This window comes from Orcinus orca, chromosome 8 (genome assembly GCF_937001465.1).
Source record: "Orcinus orca chromosome 8, mOrcOrc1.1, whole genome shotgun sequence".
NCBI lineage: Eukaryota > Metazoa > Chordata > Mammalia > Artiodactyla > Delphinidae > Orcinus > Orcinus orca.
In genome coordinates this window covers 46,407,740-46,430,818 of record NC_064566.1, presented here as the reverse complement: position 1 = coordinate 46,430,818, position 23,079 = coordinate 46,407,740, and the positions used below count along the sequence as shown (strand labels likewise).

General features: G+C 43.8%; 1 protein-coding gene across 1 annotated transcript; it reads right to left on the bottom strand.

The window, feature by feature from the left end:
• Nucleotides 1-393: 393 nt before the first annotated feature.
• On the bottom strand, nt 394-22,367 carry NRIP3 (nuclear receptor interacting protein 3). The gene is made up of 7 exons (XM_004279208.3): nt 22,080-22,367; nt 7,201-7,362; nt 6,594-6,676; nt 4,596-4,735; nt 3,902-3,954; nt 3,692-3,786; nt 394-3,394 (listed from the first exon to the last, which is right to left on the bottom strand). The coding sequence occupies exons 1-7, from the start codon at nt 22,251-22,253 to the stop codon at nt 3,379-3,381; spliced, it is 723 nt and encodes a 240-aa protein (XP_004279256.1). The 5' UTR covers nt 22,254-22,367; the 3' UTR covers nt 394-3,378.
• Nucleotides 22,368-23,079: the final 712 nt, after the last annotated feature.

The following is a 23,079-nucleotide window of genomic DNA, read 5'->3' as shown; positions in this document are numbered from 1 at the left end:
GTAAATTCGTAAACAAAATTTCTAGAAGTAAATGTTCTCTCACACACTGGGGATCCACCATAAAAGATTGTTCTCACAAACAGTTAAATCTTTGAGGGACTACCATAAGCCAACCACTTTACACAGGTTATCTCATTTGATACTGTGAAGTAAGTACTATTATCACTTCTGTTTTGTAGATTACAAAGCCAAGCTCACAGAGGTTCACTAATTTGCCCAAGGACATACAGCCAGTAAGAGCGAGCAAAAGGGCTAGTAGCAATGGAGGAAATGAGGACCACAAAGCCTTGTGTTCAGAAGATCCTTTAAGAGAAACACAGATGCAGCTGGGCTATGCCTGGGCTCCGCCATCTTCCAGGGGACCTGACACAAAGATTTTGTCAGACAAGCACACAGAGGGGAAGATTTCACTTTATTGTTACATTAATCTCACAAATAAACTCAACACAGTCACGAACACTGCGCAGATAAAGTGCCAATGCAGAGGCCTGGCAACAGAAGGAGGGAGGAATCCAGTTCGTCTCCTCCATGTGCCCAGCCTGGAAAGATATTTCTATTATACAAGAGTAAGGGCAGCTGACATACCAAGCAACCCATCTATAGACACTTTGAGCTAAGGAATAGAAAATCTTAACAGGTGGGGTCTGTGCAGGGCAAGGAAATAGAAAAGTCAGAAAACATTTTTTCCTCAAATAAGTCAGGCACAGAAATACCAAACGACAAAGACAATATTTTTCAAACTCCCTGTATTTTATTTGGACATCTAATAAGGAATGAGAGGGATACAGTTCTACAGGGTTACTTCTTGCTACCACCTGTCTTCAGAACGGTGACCTGAGTAGACACTCTCTTCCCACACCCTCAATCAGAGGTACCAGAGAGAATTTTCTAGGATTCTGGGAAGAAATGACCTTCCCTGCTTAGCTAGCCAGCCTCAGAAAAGTGGACCAGTGCTTCCTCATGAATATCAAGGAGATATGGGCTATCAGAGTAATCAACCTGGAAGCATTTAAAGAAAATTAATGAAGCTCAAGACTTCCTATAATTATCTTTAGACAACTTTAGGTACCTCTATCAAGCCTGAGTTTAAAGCACAATTATTCGGTTAGTGAATTCAAATGGTCTGACTGCATGGAGTGAGATTATGATACCATAAGCTCAGATCACCCCAACTGTCTCTATTCCAAAACTGGGACGTCACTGACTGATTTTCAGAGGCCAGAAAGATCACTAAAGGCCACCTGATCAACCCCCTGATGCTATATAATCCTGAACTCCAAGGGTCAAAATCAGTGGCATCTTTCTAGCATCTGAGAATTCCTGGCCTCACTTGGTCCACAGGGAATCTAAATAAGGATAAACCAGGCCAAGGAACTTCTAACATGCCTCACTTGTGGCCAAGAATCAAGGCTCAGAGTGGAACTTTCAACTAGGGAAAAGGTGAAGTATTTCAACTCAGTCCTAGGATGAGAAGCAGGCCAAAGTGGTTCCATGATATGTAAGGGAGCAGAGTGGAGAGGCCTCAATGGAAAGGTGCAGGTGCCCCCATGTAAGAAAATGGGGGTAGTTTGAGGGGGCACTGAAGGCTGGTAACATGGGATCACCTCTGCTGAGCTTCAGATGTGGCCTCTCCAACTGTGGCTGTGCTTAGTTTTCCATCTTGCTTTCTCTGTAGAGGCTGATAAGAAGGGCCTGGGGGTGACGCAGTGACAACTGGCTACAGTATGGCTGCCTAGCTGTTCAAATGGGGGTCACGTCACCAAGTTCCTAGTCTTTAGGGAGCTTCTGAAAAGCTGAAAACAGAGTTCCAAAAAACTGTTTGATAAAGACAGTAGCTTAACGCTAGACAAGATTGTTGGTGGGATCTGGCAAAGTTTGAAGTAGGATCATTAAATACTCGAGGAACTGCTGCTATGAACCAAGGGTAGACTTGGGAATCTCTTAAAGGGACACCCACAGCTGGCTATTTTTCTGACTTCTCTGAGCACATCTCTGACCAAACTGAAGGGGAGATTCCATTACAGGTATCTATGTGCCCAACTGACACCCCAACAGAAAGGCTTCAAGAAACCCCATGACCTTTTTGAGAGGGGTCAGGAAATACTGAGGACTCAGAAAAAATTGTTGTCAACTCTTGGGCAGGCTCCTGCCCTGCCTCTTTCCTTATTCCAGGACAGAACTGAAGAGCTTCCCAACCATCAATTCCCTGCCAGGAAGTTTCATTCCTCGCCCCCATCCCAGAAATGTTTCCCTAGGTAGGCTTTCCCACCAACTGATTCTATCCTTCTATTTTGGACCTGCTCTGGGTTTTTTCATCTCCTTTCCCCACTCCTGTTCCCAGCTACTTGAGTCTGATGCAGACAAATAACAGGCTAGACAGAAACACTGACTGGATCTTGGGGTTATCAACACCTGACAATGATGCCCAGATTATTTACTGAAGCCTTCAATTCCATCTCAGAGAGTGGTTAATGTTTTTCTGTCTGTGAGTCCTTCCTCCTCCTACCCTCCAAGACGTTCAAGGTGAGAAGCCACCTCATTCATCTTTATACCCATGGCTTTTAGGCACCAAGATAAGCACCTAAATGTGACAGTCTGGGTCAGGGGACTTCTAGTGGGCTTAGCACACAGGAGGGAGGGCTTCCCAGATCCTCTGGCATCCATCCCCAAAGCATAGCCTTCCCCTACCCTGCCTTTTTACAAATCCTCACCTCTTCATCCTCCTCTCGAGGCTTGACGCAACAAATGAGAATGAACATGGCCTTGGCCTTGGCTTGTCAGCTCTGAATTCTAGGTCCCCTCTGCCACCAACTCAGTATATGAGCTTAGACAATTCAATTGACTCTCCAGACCTTTAAATGAAAGGGTTGGACTAGATGATTTCTCTGGGCTCTTTCAGATTAATTCATACTTGAGAAATCAATGAAAGAATTAGAAGAAATTCAAATTCTGAGCCATAGGTACCCTGTATCTCTTTGAAATAGCTGAAAGGAGGTAAAGGTCAGATTCCTGTTCATTATACACTTTAACTACAGGAAAAGAAGCAAGTGTATCTATGGAGAAATAGAACCTAGCAGCCCCTATACTTGACTAATAAAAGCAATTTCCTTGAAGAAGCAGAGAAATAGGCCACAAGTGGGACCTGGCAGTGTCAAAAAGGTCTATAAATTAAGTGATCAAAGGAGTAAAAAACCAGACAAGATCTCTAAGCACAGACTAAAGTCTAGAGAGGTCTGGGTGGGAAGGACCCCCTGGAGCTTCTATTAGAGGGGAGGACTTGGTACAAAGCAAGTTGCTACTGCATTTGGTTCAAACCCAGTTTTCTTAATCTGTCAACCTGGTATGTGTGCACACGTGCAGACATGCTGCAGGCTGTAGTTATGCTTCTGAAGTGCTGAAATGAGAAAGAAATAAAAGAAATGATACCAAATTCAAAGAAGTTAGACTGAACGCAAGTACAATTTTAGTTTAAAAGCTACTCATCTTCCCCACCACTCTATGCAGTATCATCACTGCTCATTCTGAAATGTGGGCTATAGTTTTGTGGGATTGTGAACTCTGGGGGTGAGGAGGGGTATACTTGTGGAATGATTGACGGTCAAAAGCAGGATACAACCCAATATCCTGTGTGAGAACCCCTCCAGTTAATGACCAATGGATTTTACTTGACCACACCCATTTGGGCACTCACTTGTCTTCATTCAAGGAAACTGTCTCCTCAAAAGGGATTTCTTGCTTGTCTGTCTTCCCCATGATCAGCCGGTGCTTATCCAAGTTTATGATGCACTGAAAACAAAGAAGAATCACTGGTTACCCTCAATGATCCCACTATGGGGTCTCCATGTAAGAGGACCCTTGCCTCAGAGAAGAAGTACCAATGGGAATATAGAATCAATCCTACCTTCAGGGATCGGAGAGTCTGGAGACCAAGGGACAAGTTTTTCTCATTGTCCTCTAATAAAAAAAATTAAGATTTAACCATTTTCATGTTGGTTTAGAAGTCAGCCTTATCACCATTAGGTTCTATGCAACCTGACCTCCCTTCCTTCCTTCCTTCCATCCATCCAATAAACATCTGTTGAGCATTTATTATATTAAGTAATTTTCCCAAATCATTATAGTTAAAAAGTGATAGAGTCAAGATTCAAACTGAAGTCTTTTTAACTCTAAAGGACAAAGGCCTTTGGACAAAAATCAGGAACTTAGAGTACTCTCTAGAATAGAGTACATGAGGGAAAGTATAGGAGTTGGTGGGAAATTATGAAGGGATTTATGGCAAAGGAGTAAGAGGATCTTGCCCTCTACCTCCAACTAGCCCACAGAAAGCTCTCAGGGGCACACAGAAATGTTTGTTTTCTTACCCCTTGAATTTTTTTATTCTCTGAGTGATTCTCAATATGTCTTGAATGTAGCTCAAGGCCCATCTGGTACTTCAGAAGGCAAAAACTGGGACAAGATTTATAGTACAAAAAAGTGGAAACCTGGGATTTTGAAGAAGTCAATATTTACAGGCATAAAATCCCATGAGGGTTTGGTGGAAGGAGGGAGAGGGTTTAACTTAGGGGTCCATAGGTCCAGTCCCCCATTCTACTCACCAACCACGGCTGCTGGGCAGTCCAGATGGAGGGAGCCCAGAGTGATCACTAGGTGCTCAATCTGGCCCACTACTTTCAGATGTCGGGGTAGAGAAAGCTTCTCTCCTTCATGCTTGTGAGATCTGACATGCTCCTTGAGTCTGCACCAGAGAGGAAATAACAGAATCCCCTTGGCAGAAGTTTCTGGTGGAATCTGGCAATGCCTACCTTCTGACACACAGCTGGAATTTTCCAGAGATTTCCTGGGTTAATTTACCAAAAAAAAATGCTAGTCTACAATTCTTGTTTCAGCACTTTATCCTAAACATGCCAGGAGATATAAAAAACTAAAGATTCAGCTCCTATTCTCAAAAAGCTATGTCACTATCTGCACTGGTGGAATATGAGAGTTGACACACTCAGAGAATCCTTTTCTGCATCTCAACATCCCCACCTATGTGCAAGGCAATTTAGTTAACATATCCTTTTATCCATCTGTGGGTAACAGATCTCAGAGAGGGCAGGTAAATCCTAATTTTAGAAGATGCTTTGTTCAGTGTCTAATTTTCTCTTTGTCTATTTCAGTCTATCCTCATCATTTAGTCTGAGGCCATAAGGATGGTGGAGGCAGGTACTTATTTGTTAAGTGCATTGATATTGGCATCAGCAAGGCATATTGCGGAGAAAGTCCTAATTAATTTAACTTGTCTGTCTAGGGGAGGAAGGAAAGAACAGCACCAAGGTTTCACACAGTTATGTAAGCTGATTGGAACAGCTAGCACCGAGCTATTATGAGTTGGTGGATAAATACTTAATTACGGACTTTCTGTGCCAAAACTTCTGCTTTACTCCATTTCCTCTCTTTTGGTGTTATAGCCCATCCAAAAGAAAAATAATTGCAATTTTACAGATGGTTATTAATTCCTCTGGAATCATGGCAGTCTTCTGCCTAATTATGCACCAGGACATTATTAGTCTTTCTGGAAACATCATGTTGCACTACAGCTCATCTCTTCACCCCATAAAAATGCTCAGGATTCTTCTCATAGGAGCACTTGTGTCCTTGGACTCCACCCCCACCCCACCCCGTCCACCGCCCTAAACAGCAATGCACAAAACCCATAGAGCCAGCTTCAAAGAGTCACAGTTGTGGTGAGGGGTGAGGAGAAGGTAGAAATGAGAAGGAACAGAACATGTGGCAGAGGTCGCTGATTATACAAATCAAGACTTGTGCAAGCCCTGCCTAATAGGGATATTTTGAAAGTAGCTTAAAATGGGCCATTACATCTACCCTAGTGATTGTTTCAATACAGAGATTTAGGCTGGGGAATGCTCTGTTGTACTTAGGGCTAGAGAAGTGGAAAAGGATATTGGGTTGATCCTCCCAATCCTGGGCTAGACCTCAGGGCCCATTTGGTACTTTGGAGGAAAGAGAAGGAAGAAGAAAGGAAATAAAAGTACAGATTGAGTGAAAAGGAGGAAAGCTACAAAATGGCTTTCTCTGACTAAAAAAGAGGGAGAACCCAATTCCAGCTGTTAGAGAACTGAAGATATTCAATATATGAGGTGTCTGCCTCACACCCAGGCCCCAGCAGGGGCAGCAGTAAGAGCTGATTTTACCTGTTATTTGCAGAGAGGAAAGGTACTCATCACCCCTGTGATGGTTCAGGCCCAACAGCAATAGCAGCTCTATTCCACGGTCTGACTGATACTTCTTGGGACAGGCAGTGTGGCCTCCAGAAGGACCCCAAGTAAGCTAAGGCCAACCACATCCCTGATTTTACTTCTCTCGGGTACACCACCAGGGCAGATCCTTCTAACTTGTTGTCTGGGCAGGGCACAAATCAGGATCAGGGCATGGCACGCAATGAGCCAAGGATTTCATACTTTCTCATTCCGGAGCCCAAAGGTCTTAGCTCAAAACTTAATTGGTGGGAGTTAATGGAAAGCCTGGACTTCAAAATAAATTCAAGCAAAGAGTGTATTAGCATCTGACTTCCAGCACAAGTGACTACTTACCCCAGTCTGTCCACACAGGCTGAAGAGATGAGATTATATTGACAGCCTGTGTCAACCAAGGCTTTCACATCCTTTCCAGCACACTGTAGAGAGGAAACATACTGTTCAATAGGAGCCAGAGAAGCAAAAGGGAAGGGAGATCCAAAGAGCAAGCAGCAGGTGTCATATGAAAGGCAGGGTTGGGGAGCATCCTCACAATTATGGGTTGGTAGTGTCCCATCTTTATCCATTGCTGAGTCTCCTTTGAGGGGTTCTTTTTCCTGCTGAAGCTAGAGCTTACAGAGGATCCCAAAGGACTTTGGCTATTTCATTCTATACACCAAGTGGCTCTTAATTGTGTGTGTGTGTGTGTGTGTGTGTGTGTATCACATACTCCTTTGCAAATCTGACGAAACATTTAGTCCTTTTCCCCATAACGATGCACATGCATACAAATTACTGCATATATTTCCAGTGTTGCATTGAGTGCCCCCCTTAAAACTCATTTATGAATTCCATGATAAGACCCACATTCTATACAATTTGGAGGAGAGGTCCCCATTATTGGGATAATGGGCCCAAATCCTGTTCTCCAGAAAACCTGGAAAAGCTATTCTCAGAACATTACCTGGCAAGAAACCAAAATCATGTCATCAACCTCAGACTTCTTTAGCCCCTCAGACTTGGCATGATTGAGTTTGTTGGTCTTGGAGGCCCAAGGGACACGACTGCTTCGGAGCTTTGACAGGTTGGTTTCCATGAGGCGCCTCTGCAGAATGTTATGAGGTTGCTTGAGGAACAGAAAGCAGAGGCTTCTTAATGACAGGTCATTTCCCCCCTTCTCTCATTGTCCCCCAGGTGCTGCAGAAATAATGAAGGAGCTGCCCATAACTGAGCTCTACCTTTGCTTCTTATTTATCCTTCCTTCAAGTAGGGACTTCATGGGTATTATCAGAGCAGGAACTATAAACCAATTTGCAGTAGGCAACCCTGAGTGAATGAAAGAGCAATGTGGGACCCTGGGAAGCGTGGACAGGGCTAATAGTCCATGGCTAAAGAGAACTAAGGGACCCTTGTGATTTGTACTACGTGGGCTTGCTGCTTTCCCTTACCTTACAAGGCCATTTCAGGAGGAAAGTGGCCATAGTCTATGTGGAATAAATGTATCTTTCCAGGGGACTTATAGAAAGGGCAGCTAATTCTCACAGGCCAAAGAAACTTTCTTAGCGCTGGTTTTCAGGAGTTCTGTGTACTTCTGTTTCAAGTCTCACTCCCTCACAGTATTATCCTTTGGACCCAAATACATGTGCCTTGATGACGTGGCTCTCCTGTGGGCTGAGTTATCCATGGGTGGATGAGGTAGGAAGACAGGGATTCATACCTGCTGAATAACCCTCTTAGAAGACACACTTTAGAACCTGGCAGAACCCAGAGGAATCATCCTTACTGTTATTCTCTGGACCTCAAGGAGCATAAGGCTCCTCCTGCCATGTGCTTGTCATCCATTCCCGCTCTCTTCAATGGGCCAAAAGTGGAGTGTAAAAGGGACAGAAACTGACCAAGAAGCAGGGGACTTAATTAGACCTTATATCTGTGCCAGGATACCTAAGGTTAGGAAGAAGAATGAGGAATATGAAATCAAGTCTGCTCTTTAATAGAGCTTAGGGGAGTTACTAGGGCAGATATATCTATGCTCTACTGTTTCTACTCAAAGTGGCCTCCAGAAGGTGTAAGCCACCTCTTAAAGTCATTTGACCTGAGAAATTTCTATACAAAAGCATATTATTCCTAGTTTACAATAATATTGAAAATCCCTCAAAGGATGGAGTCTAACCCCAAGTTTCTATGTGACACATACTAGATGGCATTCCAATTCTAGGGGGGGAAGAGAGTTACTCCTAGAAGCCCAGAGCCTAGAACCTTCCCCAGGAAGTGGGTAGAAGTGCAGGAGGTCTTCATTTCCACCATATTACAGATTTCTGAGGAAGAATGGAGTCAGAGCCATGACTCGCTGTAACCCTGGTGAGGCGAAGAAATGGATTCCCAAAATACACTGACTCTTGGCAAGGCAGATTTTAAATTAGTATTCTTGGGAAAAGGAGAGAGAGGGGCATTTAAAAGAAAATGAGAGCTTCTTAATTTGACAAGGAGCTGGAGGAAGTGCTAACTCTGATTTCCTGATTGGACCCTGGGAGAATGCTTTGCTCCTCAAAAGAAACAGAAATTCTTCATTCTTATCTCTCTCACTAATAAGTCTAGATTCATACTAAAGCAGGTGTTTGTTTCTGTCAGGTCCATGCTTAGCATGACCAACTCAGATAAGCTGGATTTGTAGAACTGAAGACTGGAAGGGACTTCAAAGTCCATCTAAACAAAGCCCTCATAACCTAAAGTTCGAGGCTTTCCTTCTACAGTGGTCTTGCCCAACACCACTTTACCTGGTTATTCTGAATCTTGAGAGGAGTCTAATCATCACTGGACAGATCAGGCAAACGAGGAAGGTTCTGAAATCGTTTTCCTTGAAGTCATCTCTCTTTGAATTTTCCTACTCTACCCTTTCTCCACAGGCTATACACATACTCAAAGTTCTCACACACTGGGAAGAAAACACCTCCACAAACCCTCAGACCCTGCCTCCTCAGTGCCACGTCCTAACCACAACCCTGCCTTAAACGGTCTTAAAAAAAGGTCGAAATCACTAGTCAATTTCCTGATATCCTATATTTTCTTCACTGAAATCACTTCTGATCCCACAACACCAATAACGATCTCCTAATTTCCAAATCCGACAGACATATTTCAGCCTTCATTTTACTTGACTTCTCTAGGGTGTTTTGCCCTGCTGACTATTCCTTTATTTAGTAACCCAAAAAAGGTTCAAACGTAATACATCTTCAATATAAAATATTCAAATGTCACTGAAGTATATACAATTAAAAAGGGAAAGCCTCGGGCTTCCCTGGTGGCGCAGTGGTTGAGAGTCCACCTGCCGATGCAGGGGACACGGGTTCGTGCCCCGGTACGGGAAGATCCCACACACCGCGGAGCAGCTGGGCCCGTGAGCCATGGCCGCTGAGCCTGCACATCCGGAGCCTGTGCTCCGCAACGGGAGAGGCCACAACAGTGAGAGGCCCGCGTACCGCAAAAAAAAAAAAAGGGAAAGCCTCTGCAACCCTTCAAACCTTCTCAGTTCTACTCCCTACAAAGAACAACCATTAAATTTAGAAGTACATCCTTCCAAAAATTTTAATACATCTACAAACATAAATAAAAACAGGATCATACTATAACACTCTTCTAAATTTTTAATTTTTGTTTAATATATGAAAGGCATTTTTCTATGTCAGTACATATAATTCTTTTCATTCACTTTTATAACTACAAGTCTTCATAGTATAGTTCAGGAGTTGAAAATTCACAGCCAATTAACTCATATGAACCTCAGAGATGCTCTTCTGTAGCCATTTAATTATGCCCTTATGTTTGTTTGTTTAAAATTTTTTTTTTTGGCCGCACCACATGGCATATGGGCTCTTAGTTCCCTGACCAAGGATCAAACCTGCACCCTCTGCACTGGAAGTGTGGAGTCTTAACCACTGGACCACCAGGGAAGTCCCTGCCCTCATGTTTTAAATGACAATGTAACTGCACGTTTACCTTTGCTCCCAACGAAAATTTCACTAAAATCATAGTCAAGGAACAAGAAAGGCCTAAAACTATAAGAACAAAGAGAATAGTAAAGTAAGCAACTACAATAACAAAAGAAGAGATTTTGACAAAATTTTGGAATCTAAATAGCAGACGAAAAACTGGTAACTGACCTAGACTAGAGAAAGCTAAGTGCTTCACACCATTTTACTTCATGGAACACTGGAGTGGCAGAGACTGCCAGTTACTAATTAAAATCCATGATCTCCTCTTCTTTCTGGAAAGATACCTAGATTATGTTTCCCAGCCTTCCTTGTAGATAGGCAAGGCCATATGACTGAGTTTGGCAAACAGAATGTGAGTAGAAGTGACACATACCACTTCTAGGCCTGGCCTGTAAACCTCTCCTGTATACACTCCTCCATATTCTTTTCCTCTTCTGACGGGCTGGAATGGAGATGACCCTTAGGGTAACCTTCCTGGAGGTAACATGTTGAAGACAGAAGAGCCACTCACTGTCAGCCTGGGTCACTAAATGACTACATGGAAGAGGGCTGTCTTGTTGACCTTCCCACTAGAACTCTTACCTAAGAAAAAATAAACTATTATATTTGAACTATTTTATACTTGGGGGTCTAGCTGTAAAAGCAGTTTTCCTACTTAAACTAAAACACTGGAAAAGCTGAGGAATTAGAGGTATTAGAACCTCTACAATTGGAGGGTATGATTAGGGTTGGAAAGAGATTAGTATAAAGCCTGCATAAGACTCCTATGCATAAGACTCCTTCCCAGTTGATCCAGACAACTGGGAAGAATGCCAAAACTTTATTCTTTTTGTAAGAGTAAATCAAAAGACTCTGGCTGGTTGACAGTTTGGCTAGGCTTAGAACAGATTCCTTCAACAGCTAAGAATGAGAGTGGAGTGCCATACTATACCAGAACTGAAGAATATGAGTTGAAGGGCTCACATGGAGCCTTCCATAATGAAAGATACAAGACCCAAACCAAGATTTCACATCATTAAGAATTTTTGGAATATCATGGATGACAAAGATTCCAAAAGTTTCCAAAGACAAAAAGATGATTTCAAATACAAAGGATTAGGAACCAGAATTACATAGGACTATTCAGTGGTAATAATGGAAGCTAAAAGACAATGGAATAATACTTTTAACAAATCTGACAGCACATAATTTCTAAACCTAGCCAAGCTATCAATTAAGACTCAGGAAAGTTATTTCCCAAGAATCCTTAAGCAGCTTCTGAAGGATATACTCCACCAAAGCGAGGGAAACCAACAAACAAAGAAAAAAGCATAGGATCCAAGAAATAGAGTATATAATAGAGAAGAGAAACAAGGGAAATTCTGAAAACGGTGTTGAAGAAAAAGTCCAGGATATTGGTTGTGTAGTGGGCCGTGAGAGCAACCAGTCCAAAATGAAATGCGAGGATAGAGCACTCCAGGAAGGTTGTCTCCAAGAAAAAAAAAAAAAACACCTGCTAGATCATCTGCAGTTTTAAGGTACTTGGAGGAGATTTAAATTCTAGATAGAAAATTAAACAAAGGGAAAAAACTAGGCAATTATTAATTTTTATAAAAATAAAAATTTTATGAGAAAGAAACATAATTATGGTATAGTATTTGACTCAGCTGTGAATAATATGAATATAGTCATAATAATGTAAGCAGTAAATGCTGATTTGACCCAAGATAGCTATTTAATTGTTATTAACATATTACAATATTAATATAGTAGGAGAGGGGACATGATGGGACGGTATAAGAGAATTAAGGAACAGTTTAAATTTTTTTAAGTTTTAAATTATATACATGTGCTTTTTGATAAAAAGTAAATTTTAAAAATATACCCTATACATTAAGAAAGCATACAGCCACAAGAAAATCCAACTTATGATGGCTTAAATGGAGGTGTATTTTTTTCTCACATAACAAGAAGACTGGAGGTAGGCAGCTGCTGGCATTAATTCAGCAGCTTAACAATTTCAGGGCTACTGTTTCCGTAATTCTCTTGGATATTCCCTCATGGTCATATGATGGGTGCCCCAGCTCCAGGCATTACATCCACATCTAAGGAAGGAGGAAGGAACTCTGTGCCATCTATCCTTTTTATCGGGAAAGCAAAAGCTTTCCCAGAAGTTCCCTCAGCAGTCTTCTGCCTATATCTTCTTGGTCAGAATTCCCACAGCCACTTCTAACTGCAAGGGGGTCTGGGTGTATTTAGCTTCTGCGTAGAGGAGTCAGGTAGATAGAAAAGGGCTGAAAATGGGTGATGATTTAGCCAACTAACAGTGTCTGCCAAATCATGCAAAAACTGAAGTGTGTGTACATGTGTGCACACACACATACACGCACACACCAACAATGTAACTTAGGCAGATGTAATGTCAGGTTACCCTATAACCAACCACCTTAGCACCTATTTTTTTTACATCTGCCCTACTTTCTGCATTTTTTTTTTTTTTTTTTTTTGCGGTACGCGGGCCTCTCACTGTTGTGGCCTCTCCCATTGCGGAGCACCGGCTCCGGACGCGCAGGCTCAGCGGCCATGGCTCACGGGCCCAGCCACTCTGCGGCATGTGGGATCTTCCCGGACCGGGGCACAAACCCGTGTCCCCTGCAACAGCAGGCGGACTCTCAACCACTGCGCCACCAGGGAAGCCCCGCTTTCTGCATTTTAAAATAGCACATCATCTATAGACCTATGAGTCTGTGGTACAAACATACCTCAGTTTATTTAACTACTAATGGACATGTAGATTATTTCTACATGTTTGCCATTAGAAACAATGTTTCAATAAACTCAACATTCCATTTTTTTGAAACTCTCCTCCACTGGCTTCTAAAACCACTTTTCTGTCTATTCTGCATCTGTCTCATTTATTGGCTCCTTTGCCTCTGCTCATTTCCTAAATGTTGTTGCTCTATCTTAGGTCCCTTTTTCACTCTACAAAACCTTTTAGGGCAATCTTATCTGCTTTCATTGTATAAATTAGTACCCTTATGATGATGACTCCATCTCATGCCCAGCCCTCACTTCTGAGTTTCAGACCCATAGAACCAACTGCCTCTTTGAACTTCTCCACTTAGACACCCCACAGGCACTTTCAAACTTAACTTGTCCCACTGATCTTTCCCACAAAACTTGTACTTTCTCCAGTATTCTCCGTCTTGGTGAGTAAAATTCTGCCTCTTTAACACCTTGTAGTTTCCTCTCCATTTCTGCTGTTATTGCTAAGTTCAAATAATCTCCTAAAACATTATGTTCATGGTCTCCTTCCCCTACAGTGGCTCCCTTGCCAGCTGTATCAAACACAAAATCCTCAATTTAGCATTTAAGATCTTCCACTGATTCATCCTCCTTCCCAGTCTTATCTTTAATCCTCCATGAAGGCGTTCTACTTTAGCAAAAGGACCACTTATCACATACTACCTTAGGAAAATCACTAATCTCTCTAAGCATTACTTTTCTCTCAGTCTCACCTTCTTCATCAGTAATAAAAGAGGTTTGAGCTCCAAAGTCCTGTTCTATTTTAACATTCTGGATTATTCCCTTTACACCAATCTGGTAAAATGGCATCACTACACGCCCATCCATTCTTGATTCTTTTCTTTTCCTAAACTTCCATCCCAAGTATAGATAGTCCCCAATGTACAATGGTTCAACTTATGATTTTTCGACTTTGTGACGGTGCTAAAGTAATACACATTCAGTAAAAACTGTACTTCGAATTCTGATCCTTTCCCAGGCTGGTGATACGCAGCACAACACTCTCTCATGATGTTGGCAGAGGCAGCAAGCTGCAGCTCCCAGTTAGCCTCATGATCATGAGGGCAAACGACTGATACACTTACAACTATTCTGTACCCATACAACCATTCTGTTTTTTCACTTTCTATATGGTATTCAATAAATTAGATGAGATATTCAACACTTTATTATAAAATAGGCTTTGTGTCAGATGATTTTGCTCAACTGCAGGGTAATGTTAAGTGTTCTGAGCACTTTTAAGGTAGGCTAGGCTGAAATACGATGTTCAGTAGGTTAGGTATATTAAATGCATTTTCAACTTAACAATATTTTCACCTTACAATGTGTTTATCAGGATGTAACTCCGTCATAGGTCGAGGAAGATCTGTACTGTTGCTACTTCCTCCAAAACTTTTCTGGTATCAATCTACTTCTCCTCATCTTTACTACTTCCAATCTAATACAAGCCACCATCATCTCTTATCTGTGCTACAACAGCCTCCTAACTTGTCTTCCACCTCTTCCTTCACCCTTCTCCAAATCATTCTCTACACAGCAGCCAGAGTAAGCTTTTAAAAATATAAGTGAGATAATACATTCCCTTACTCAAAAGCCCTTCAGTGGGGCTTCCCTGGTGGCACTGTGGTTGAGAGTCCGCCTGCCGATGCAGGGGACACGGGTTCGTTCCCCGGTCCGGGAAGATCCCCCATGCCGCGGAGCGGCTGGGCCCGTGAGCCATGGCCGCTGAGCCTGCGCATCCGGAGCCTGCGCGTCCGGAGCCTGTGCTCTGCAACGGGAAAGGCCACAACAGTGAGAGGCCCACGTACCACAAAAAAAAAAAAAAAAAAAAGCCCTTCAATGGCTTCTCATTGTTCTTCAGACAAAATTCAAACTTCCTACCACGGTCATAGGGCTCTGTGTCATCTGGTCCCTGTCTATCTTTCCAACCTCCATACCATATACACACCATTCTACCCTTTATTCATCCACACCTCCTTGCTCAAAAACTCTTTCCCATTCTAATGCCCTTGCACCTGCCACTCCCTCTGCCTGAAATGTTTTCCCCTAATATTTCAAATAGGTAGCTTGATCTCATCTTTCAAGTCTCAGCTCAAACATCACTTCCTCAAAAACATCTTCTCTGACCATACTATTTAAAGTAGGCACTCCACCTCTTTAGTTACTAACATATCCCACTATTCCTTTCAGAGTAATTATAAGTCCAGAATTATTTTGCTTTTCTAATTGTTTATTATTTCACTCCCCCACTAGTGTTAATTTCACAAGGGCAAGGACCTTCATTGTCTTGATCACAGCTATATCCCAGCTCTTAGCATAATACCAAATGAATAAATCTCTACCCTTTACTTCTTCAAAAAGCCTTTCTTGATTAATATCATCCAGTTCTTTCCTTCAGAATCCCTTCAGTACTCATACATTACATAGTTTGTACTACTTGCATTCCCATTCCTTGACTGTTGCTTTGTAAATATGCTTAAGTGGTTTGTTTTTGTTTATTGAAATATTGCCTTTCCAAGGGCTATCTTCTACTTTCCAGGTGTACTTCAAGATACACAGTATTAGTTAGATAGGTGCTGCAGGTACTCTGGTGGCCTTTTGGACATAGCTATGTCATCTTCCTGACACGGATCCTGCTTTATGCTTTAGCTCAACAAGGCAACACTAAGCAGTCACAGGTTCTCTACTGTCCCTGCAGCGTGGCTGCTAAACCCTAACCAGCATTTAGGCATCTAAATCCTAAGCAGGCAAACTCAAATGTGCTGCCTTTATCACCATCGGGAGCTTCTGAAAGAAATGGGCACGGTGGGCAATGCTGTATTCCAGGTAGACATAGCTGAGGTTCCTCAATCTAGGAGCCAGTCTGATTAAATATCTCTTCTAACCAGGCTATGAAGTGGGAAGAAAAGTGAGGTGAGAGGGAACAGGCTATACTGTAGGATACCACAGAATCATGATTTGAGCAAGAACTTCTAAGGCCACCTTTTCAATCCCTTTACCTACGCTGTACTGAATCCAGACAGAATCAAACTAATGGATTTCTGTGGTCCACAGAATGGGTCAGACTGGAAAATAGGAGAAATTATAGAAGTCTGCTTTCTTTGTAGCATTTACTCTCAGAGGAGAAACCCAAGGTTTCTAGCTTCCAATAGAACTACAACTAGAACCACTTAGAAATAGGGGGCAGCAAATATGGCCCACAATCCAAACCCAGCCTGCTGCCCATTTCTGTAAATAAAGTTTCATAAGAACACAATCAGCCCCATTTGTATTGCCTATGGCTGTTTTGTATTACAACAGCACAATTGAGTAGTTGAGACAGAGACTGGCCTGCAAAGCCAAAAACAATTAACTATCTGATCCGATACAGAAAAAGTTTGCCAACCCTTGACTTAGAGTATTGTTTAAACTATATATGCTTTGGGGTCAGACAGAGCTCAGTTCAAGTTAGTAACCACTTTGCAGAGCTTTTGTGAGGATGAAATGAGATGGTTTGTACGAAGCATTTAATACCATGTCAGGTATAAAGTAAGCACTTAAATTTTAATAATTATATGTATGTGTACATATGTATTTTAAATTCTCATGCTCGGCTTAAAATTGAAGCTGATTACCATTCACTTTTTTTTTCTTAAAAGGGCATGAAATCATCTTACTCCACTTTTGTCCTCATGTACAGTTTGTAGACAGACATGGGCTCCTGACTGACTCTCACTTCAAGCCCAATATACATGTCTCTGTCTGGTCTTGGAAGTCTAAAAGGGCACTAATATCTGTGCCTTCTCTTCTTTATTTACTAGCTGAATATACAACACGTGACCCTTTCATCACCATAGGATCATAGACAGATTGTCCTTCGGTTTACTGCTGCTCAAAAGCACATGGAATCTACCTAAGGCAGTCTTGTCACACTGCCCCAGGACTTCTGTGTTCTCTTTGCCTTTACCTTATGACCCAATAGACATGTTATTTCAAAGAGAACAGCCTTATTCCTGATTGTTACCTGCTGGTGTGAGATGGTGGCTTCTCAACCGCCCATGGCAGACTGCATTTTTGTTACAAAGGACTCACACAATTGCAGGGACTTCAACCAGATAACCTGTAAAGTTCTTCTTACTCTGAGGTTCTATAGGGCACACTCGAAGCAGCCCCCTCTCCATATAATCTCATAGTCAGTTGACTCACCAGGGAATGATGAAACTCTAGTCAGATGTTGGTCACCATCACTATTGTCACACCAGACCAGAGTAATCACTGCTTCCACTGAACTCCTCTAGCGCTTATTGACTATAATATCTTGACAACTACCATAGGCTTCCTGGTGGTATTATTTACATGTTCATGGAACTATCTATTCAACATCTACAATTGAATAGCTAATAGACATCCCAAACTTAACTTCTTCAAGAATCAAATTCCTGATTCTTTTTTTTTTTTTTTGCGGTACGTGGGCCTCTCACTGTTGTGGCCTCTCCTGTTGCGGAGCACAGGCTCCGGACGCGCAGGCTCCACGGCCATGGCTCACAGGCCCAGCCGCTCCGCGGCATGGGGGATCTTCCCGGACCGGGGCACGAACCCATGTCCCCTGCATCGGCAGGCAGACTCTCAACCACTGTGCCACCAGGGAGGCCCCCTGATTCTTATTCCCTATCCCTAACCCACTCCTCTTGTATTCTTAGCCATCTCAGTAAATGAGAAACTTTATTCTTCCAATTGCTAGATCAAAAACCTTGAGGTCATTCTTGACTACTCTTTCTTTCAGATCCTTAATTCAATCTCTCAACTAAACTTGTCAGCTCTGTCTTCAAAATAACCTGAGAGTCTCATCTTTTCTTGTCCCCTTAACTGCTAGCACACTGCTCTGAGCCACCATCAACTTTCACCTGGATTACTATCTAACAGCTTCTAACCAGTCTCCCTGCTTCTACTTTTGCCCTCTATAGTGAAATCCACACAGTAGTCTACTTTGTGAAATAAGTCATGTCGTGTCACCCCTCTGCATAAAATTTTCCACCAGTTTCCCATATCAGATTAAAAGTCAAATATCTGTACAATGATCTATAAGGCCCTAAGTAGTTTGGCCTCCCACTATCTCTCTGATGTTATCTCCTATCGCCCTCCTGTTGCTCACTTTGCTCTGGCCACAATGGCCTTCTTACAGTTTTTTAATCACATCAAGCACACTGACAATTCAGGCCTTTGCACTTGCTGTTCCTTCTGCCTAGAACATTCTTCTCCAACATATTTTGCTCTCTCATTTCCTTCAATATCTCGTATAATGTAATCTTATCAGACAGGCCTTCCCTGACCACCCTAGATAAAATAACAGGGCTCTACTCCATCCTACCCTGGCCATTACACTCCCTATTCCCTTATCCTGGTTTATTTTCTCCATAGCACTGATTACATACTGATATATTATATATTTACTTGATTTATTTTCTGCCTCTTCCCCCCCCACAAGAATGTAAGTTTTATGAGGGCAGGAACTCCGTTTTGGTTCACTACTATATCTTCAATACCTAGATCATGCCTGACATGTAATAAGTGTTCAATAAATATTTGGGGAATAAATTAATTAATCAGTCCTATCCTTCTCCCTAATCTATAAACTCATTGTACAGGTAAACTTTGCTGTCTTCTTCTTTGTGGTCCTAGCACCTAGCATTGTGTCCTGAACATAGCAAGTGTTCAAAGAATGTTTGCTGTAATTAGGATTCGATCATGGCTCTGGAAATCTTCAGTTTGCACTAGATCCTGATGTTATACTGGTATTTCATGCTCCTCTTCTAAGACTCCCAAGTTCTCTGGTCCAAAATCTATAGCATTATGGATGTCTTGTGGCATTATGAATAACTTATCTACAGGATACCACCCAGGGCTGCCCTCATTGACAGAAATTCTGATCAGGTAGATCAGATACTAGGAGTACAGGGCTAGTCATTTCATGGTCAGTTGGCTTTGCTGTGTTACACCATCTTCCCCCAGCCTTCTCCTAATTCTAGTGAGTTTTGCTAAAGCATTTGGCTAGAAGCAGAATCAATCATAAATAGGAAAGCAAAACTGTCTTTCTATTGCTGAATAAGTAAGGATATAGCCTGATGGTCAGTAATATTATCATATAGGAAAGACAGCATATTATCCCATGATATGACTGTTTTTAAAAATTAAAAAGTCCTTACCTCAATGAGAAGAACATTTATGAACCTGGTAGCTAAAACAAAAGAAATTACGCAAAACTCCAAGAGTGATTATTTTCTCTACCCTCATCAACTTAAAAAATAATAATAAACGAAATAAAATATTACTCATATCTCTGATTTTGATTCTTAATCTAATACACAAAAAAGAGCACAAGATAAAAGGACAAACAAAATAAGACAGCCAGACATAAGAAATAAAATTAATTTCCACAGTAGACTTTGTAGCAGCCAACTACACACAAACAGGAAAAGGGCAAAGGCACCTCCCTAGGGTCAAGAGAACAAGAACACATTTCACTGCCCATGGATGCTCTTTGCCAATCCAAAAAAAGTTGGCAGGCTGGATTCAAATAGTGAATGTTATACAAACAGCATGGTAAAAGGTAGATAATTCAGAAAACTCAGCAGTATAATTCTAATATAGGTCACTAGTATGAGGAAAACAACCCACAATCTTCTCACTGGCACAAACCCCAGAATCAATGAAAACTAATTTGTCCTTTCCCCCCTATCTCCCTCTGATGCCATCCCTTCCCATTTCTTGTCCCTCGTTTATTGAGTTTGTACTATAGATTTATACAGTCAATTTCTGTATCCTCAAAAATTTCACTTTGGTGAGAGAACACTGAGTCAGCACTGGTCTATACTACCAGATCTATCCATATATATATCCATATATATGAAGTGATATAGTACTTCTAAGGTTATTTCTAAGATTATCCTGATCCAGCAGCATAAGTTCCAAGAAAGCTTAAGCATGCCACGTCACCCCAGTACTCAGAGCTCTCCTAGCCCTATCTCAGTCTGCCTTGGCATCTGTGACCTGTTCTAGCTCTTCTGTGCAATCACTTGCACATTACAGGTGTGAGAACAGTGAGAGAGGGACATCAACTCATGGCAGTGGGGGGAGGCAGGGGAGAGAAATTGTGAACCATGGTTCAGGGTCTCACAATAAACTGCTGTGTGTCACATCCACAGCAATAACCTGCTTCTTGAGGAAGCTTCTTCCTTCCAGCCTAGTGCCTATGTTCTATGCTATCAGCTCCTTTGTGGCTCAACTAAGACAGACTGGAGTCAGAAAAGCAGATGGAGTTCTTCCTACACAGGATGAAGCAGTATAAAGAATGCTAGGCAGAAGAATGGAGAGGCAGTTCCTCAGGGCTAGGAAACTCCTTGACATCCCAGGACAACCAAATGTCAATCATATCTTAAATCCAGCATGAAGGGAAAAAAAAATTCCACATTGTACTTATTTTCCTATTACTGTTTATTGGCTGAGGCTTCCAGGAACTAGGATTATTGTGGCAGGAACTAGGATTATTGTGGTCTGAAGGTAAGAAGACTTGAACCTGATTTGCTAAATGAATCTAGACTGTAGTAAAGTGAAAGGAGGGAAGAAAGACAGTTATCGCTTTTCTAGGAATACATTTCAGTCACTCACCACTCTAAGTTAGCATGAATCAGATTAACTATCCTGTGGCTTGTGCAGGTAAAATACCTTTTAAAAAACAGAGCAAGATAATTGAGTAGACATCCCCTGTACAATAAATAACTAAAAATAATTCTCTATCACAATGGGGGAGGGCAAATCTGATCTTGGGATCTATGTGCCATTAGAGTTGATTAAAACAAGAAGAAGAAGTAGATTCAGCAGCTCTGCCCTCCATACCCATCTTGTGGTGGGAAATGGCAATTTCAGTGGCCCAGGCTGACACCCCGCTTCCCTGACAAATTAAACATTCCAAAAGCTCAAAAAATACTGGAAAAATTAAACAGAGCATCTACTTCATTTAAGACATTTAAGTAATGCTTCATAAATTATTGCCTAGATGAATAAAGTGATTGTGAAATTCAAGAAAACAAGTTAAACTACAAGAAAATTCCAGATAAAACTACAAAGCTAAACATCAATTTGGTCCAGTGACTTAAATGTAAGAGTCAGATACAGTTCTTTAAACTAGTAACCCTTAGGCCCCCATAGGATCCCTCCTATAGATAGAGGACAGTACGGTCTTTGAACTCAGACCTCCAGTCCTGGAGTTTCTCCTTCTTAATGCCAAGAACAACCCTGCTAGAAAAAAAGACTGCGCCAGCCCCAGCTCCAGCTCCACACATCAGCCGGTGGAGCAGCTGGGGCAGCCTGGCCTCCTCCCTCTATCCACTCTTTGGGGGTGGAGTAGCAGGAGAGGAAGATGATGAAGACAGGTTTGGGGCTCAGGAAACCTTCAAGGTCCACACTGTTTCTCTCCCCGCCCCCCGCCCTCCTGTTGGAAGGTCAAAGGTAGGTGAGACCAAAATCAAACGGAGAAGTAGATTTTGCATAGGGGGGAAATGGATTCAACAAAAGTCAAGTGTATCTGGATGTGGTGACTGCCCAGAAAGCCCCCTTCCCACTTCGTTCTCTCCTTCTCACACCACTTAGGAGTCACCTCTGTCTGGGTCACGGGCCCGGCCAAGCAGCCTGGGAGGCAGCGGGAGCTACCCTGGCTGCAAGGCTCAAGCCCCAAGCAATCAAACTCGGTACTGCGAAAAATGGGAGGGAAAGGGGACCTGAGGGCAAGAAGGCAGGGCTGGGTCTCTTCTACTCCAGAGGAGAGACACGAAGGGAGGAAGCTGCGCTGAAGGGAGGGCGAGCTGGAAAAGCTACGACGGAATCCCGAGAGAAACTAAAGCAGGGGAATGCTGGATGGAGAGGAATCCGAAACAGAGCAATAGCGAGACAGCCGACAGCGGCCGGCGGCCGGCGGGGGCCCGGCCGCTGACTCAGTGAAAGCTGCAAAGGGCGGGCCCCGGGAGACCTCACAGCGCGATGGTGACTGGCCGCCGCGCGCGGGGACCCCGAGGCGGGCGCGGCCGCGGGGGCTCACCGTGTCCTTGGACGAGCCCAGCTTCTTGAGGCCGTCCAAGGGCAGCAGGTCGGCCGAGTCCTTGTGGATGAACTGCACGGCCTGCTTCATCCGGCGCTGCTGCCGCAGCGACGCCCCCTCCCGCCTGTCCGTCTCCTTGCGGCCGCCCTCGGTGAGGAGTCCTGAGTAAAACATCGCTGAGGCGCCCGCGGCCCAGCGTCCCGGTCGCTCCCGGACCCCCGGCAGCCCTCAGTCTCGAGCTTCTCCAGCGCCGCGACAACCGCGCGCCGCCCTTTTTATAGCCGAGCGTGACGTCACTGGGAGCAGCCAGTGTACACGCGGGGGGCGGGGCCCGCACAGTTCCCCCAGCCTGCGCGCTGCTTCCCAGAGTCCCGGGCCGCTGCCCACACCCGCACCACCCCACTGGGGCACAGGGCGGGAGAGGAGGAGTGGCGCTGGCGAGACTGACTCCGAGCGCCAAGGTCTACCGCGGCAGCTTTACCCAACTGGTCCCTCGCGTTGTGGGTGCCCCGCATCCCCTGGACCGAGATGAAGTGTCGGGAGGCCAACGCAGGAGCGGCCTCTCCCACGGCAGCCGCCGCCACCTCCTGGTCCCCGCTCACCTGTCCACGCCGTGGCCGACCCCGGGATCACCGACAGCCGGGCCATGCCCCGAGTCCTGCCGCCTGCGCCGCTGCTCGGCTTCACCAGTTCCCACTTTCGCGCCCCTCCTGGAGCCCTAGCGCCCAAAGCCCCGGCTCCGGAGGACCGGCGGCGCGCTCCGAAGTTGGATTGCTAGGGATTTCTCCAACTTCAGATCGGTCCCCACCCACCAGGCCCACGTGATTGGGGAGGGGGCAGCCCCTGCGGGCCGGCCGGAATCTGCCTTCCGGGGACCCTCCCTCCTCCCTGCTCCCTCTGCCCGCGGGCCCAGGACCCTCACATCCGAGCCAGGGAAGCAGAGCTTGGTGGATGCCTGCGGGTCACCCTGGGACTGAGGAGTGGCGGGGGTCCCCGCCTC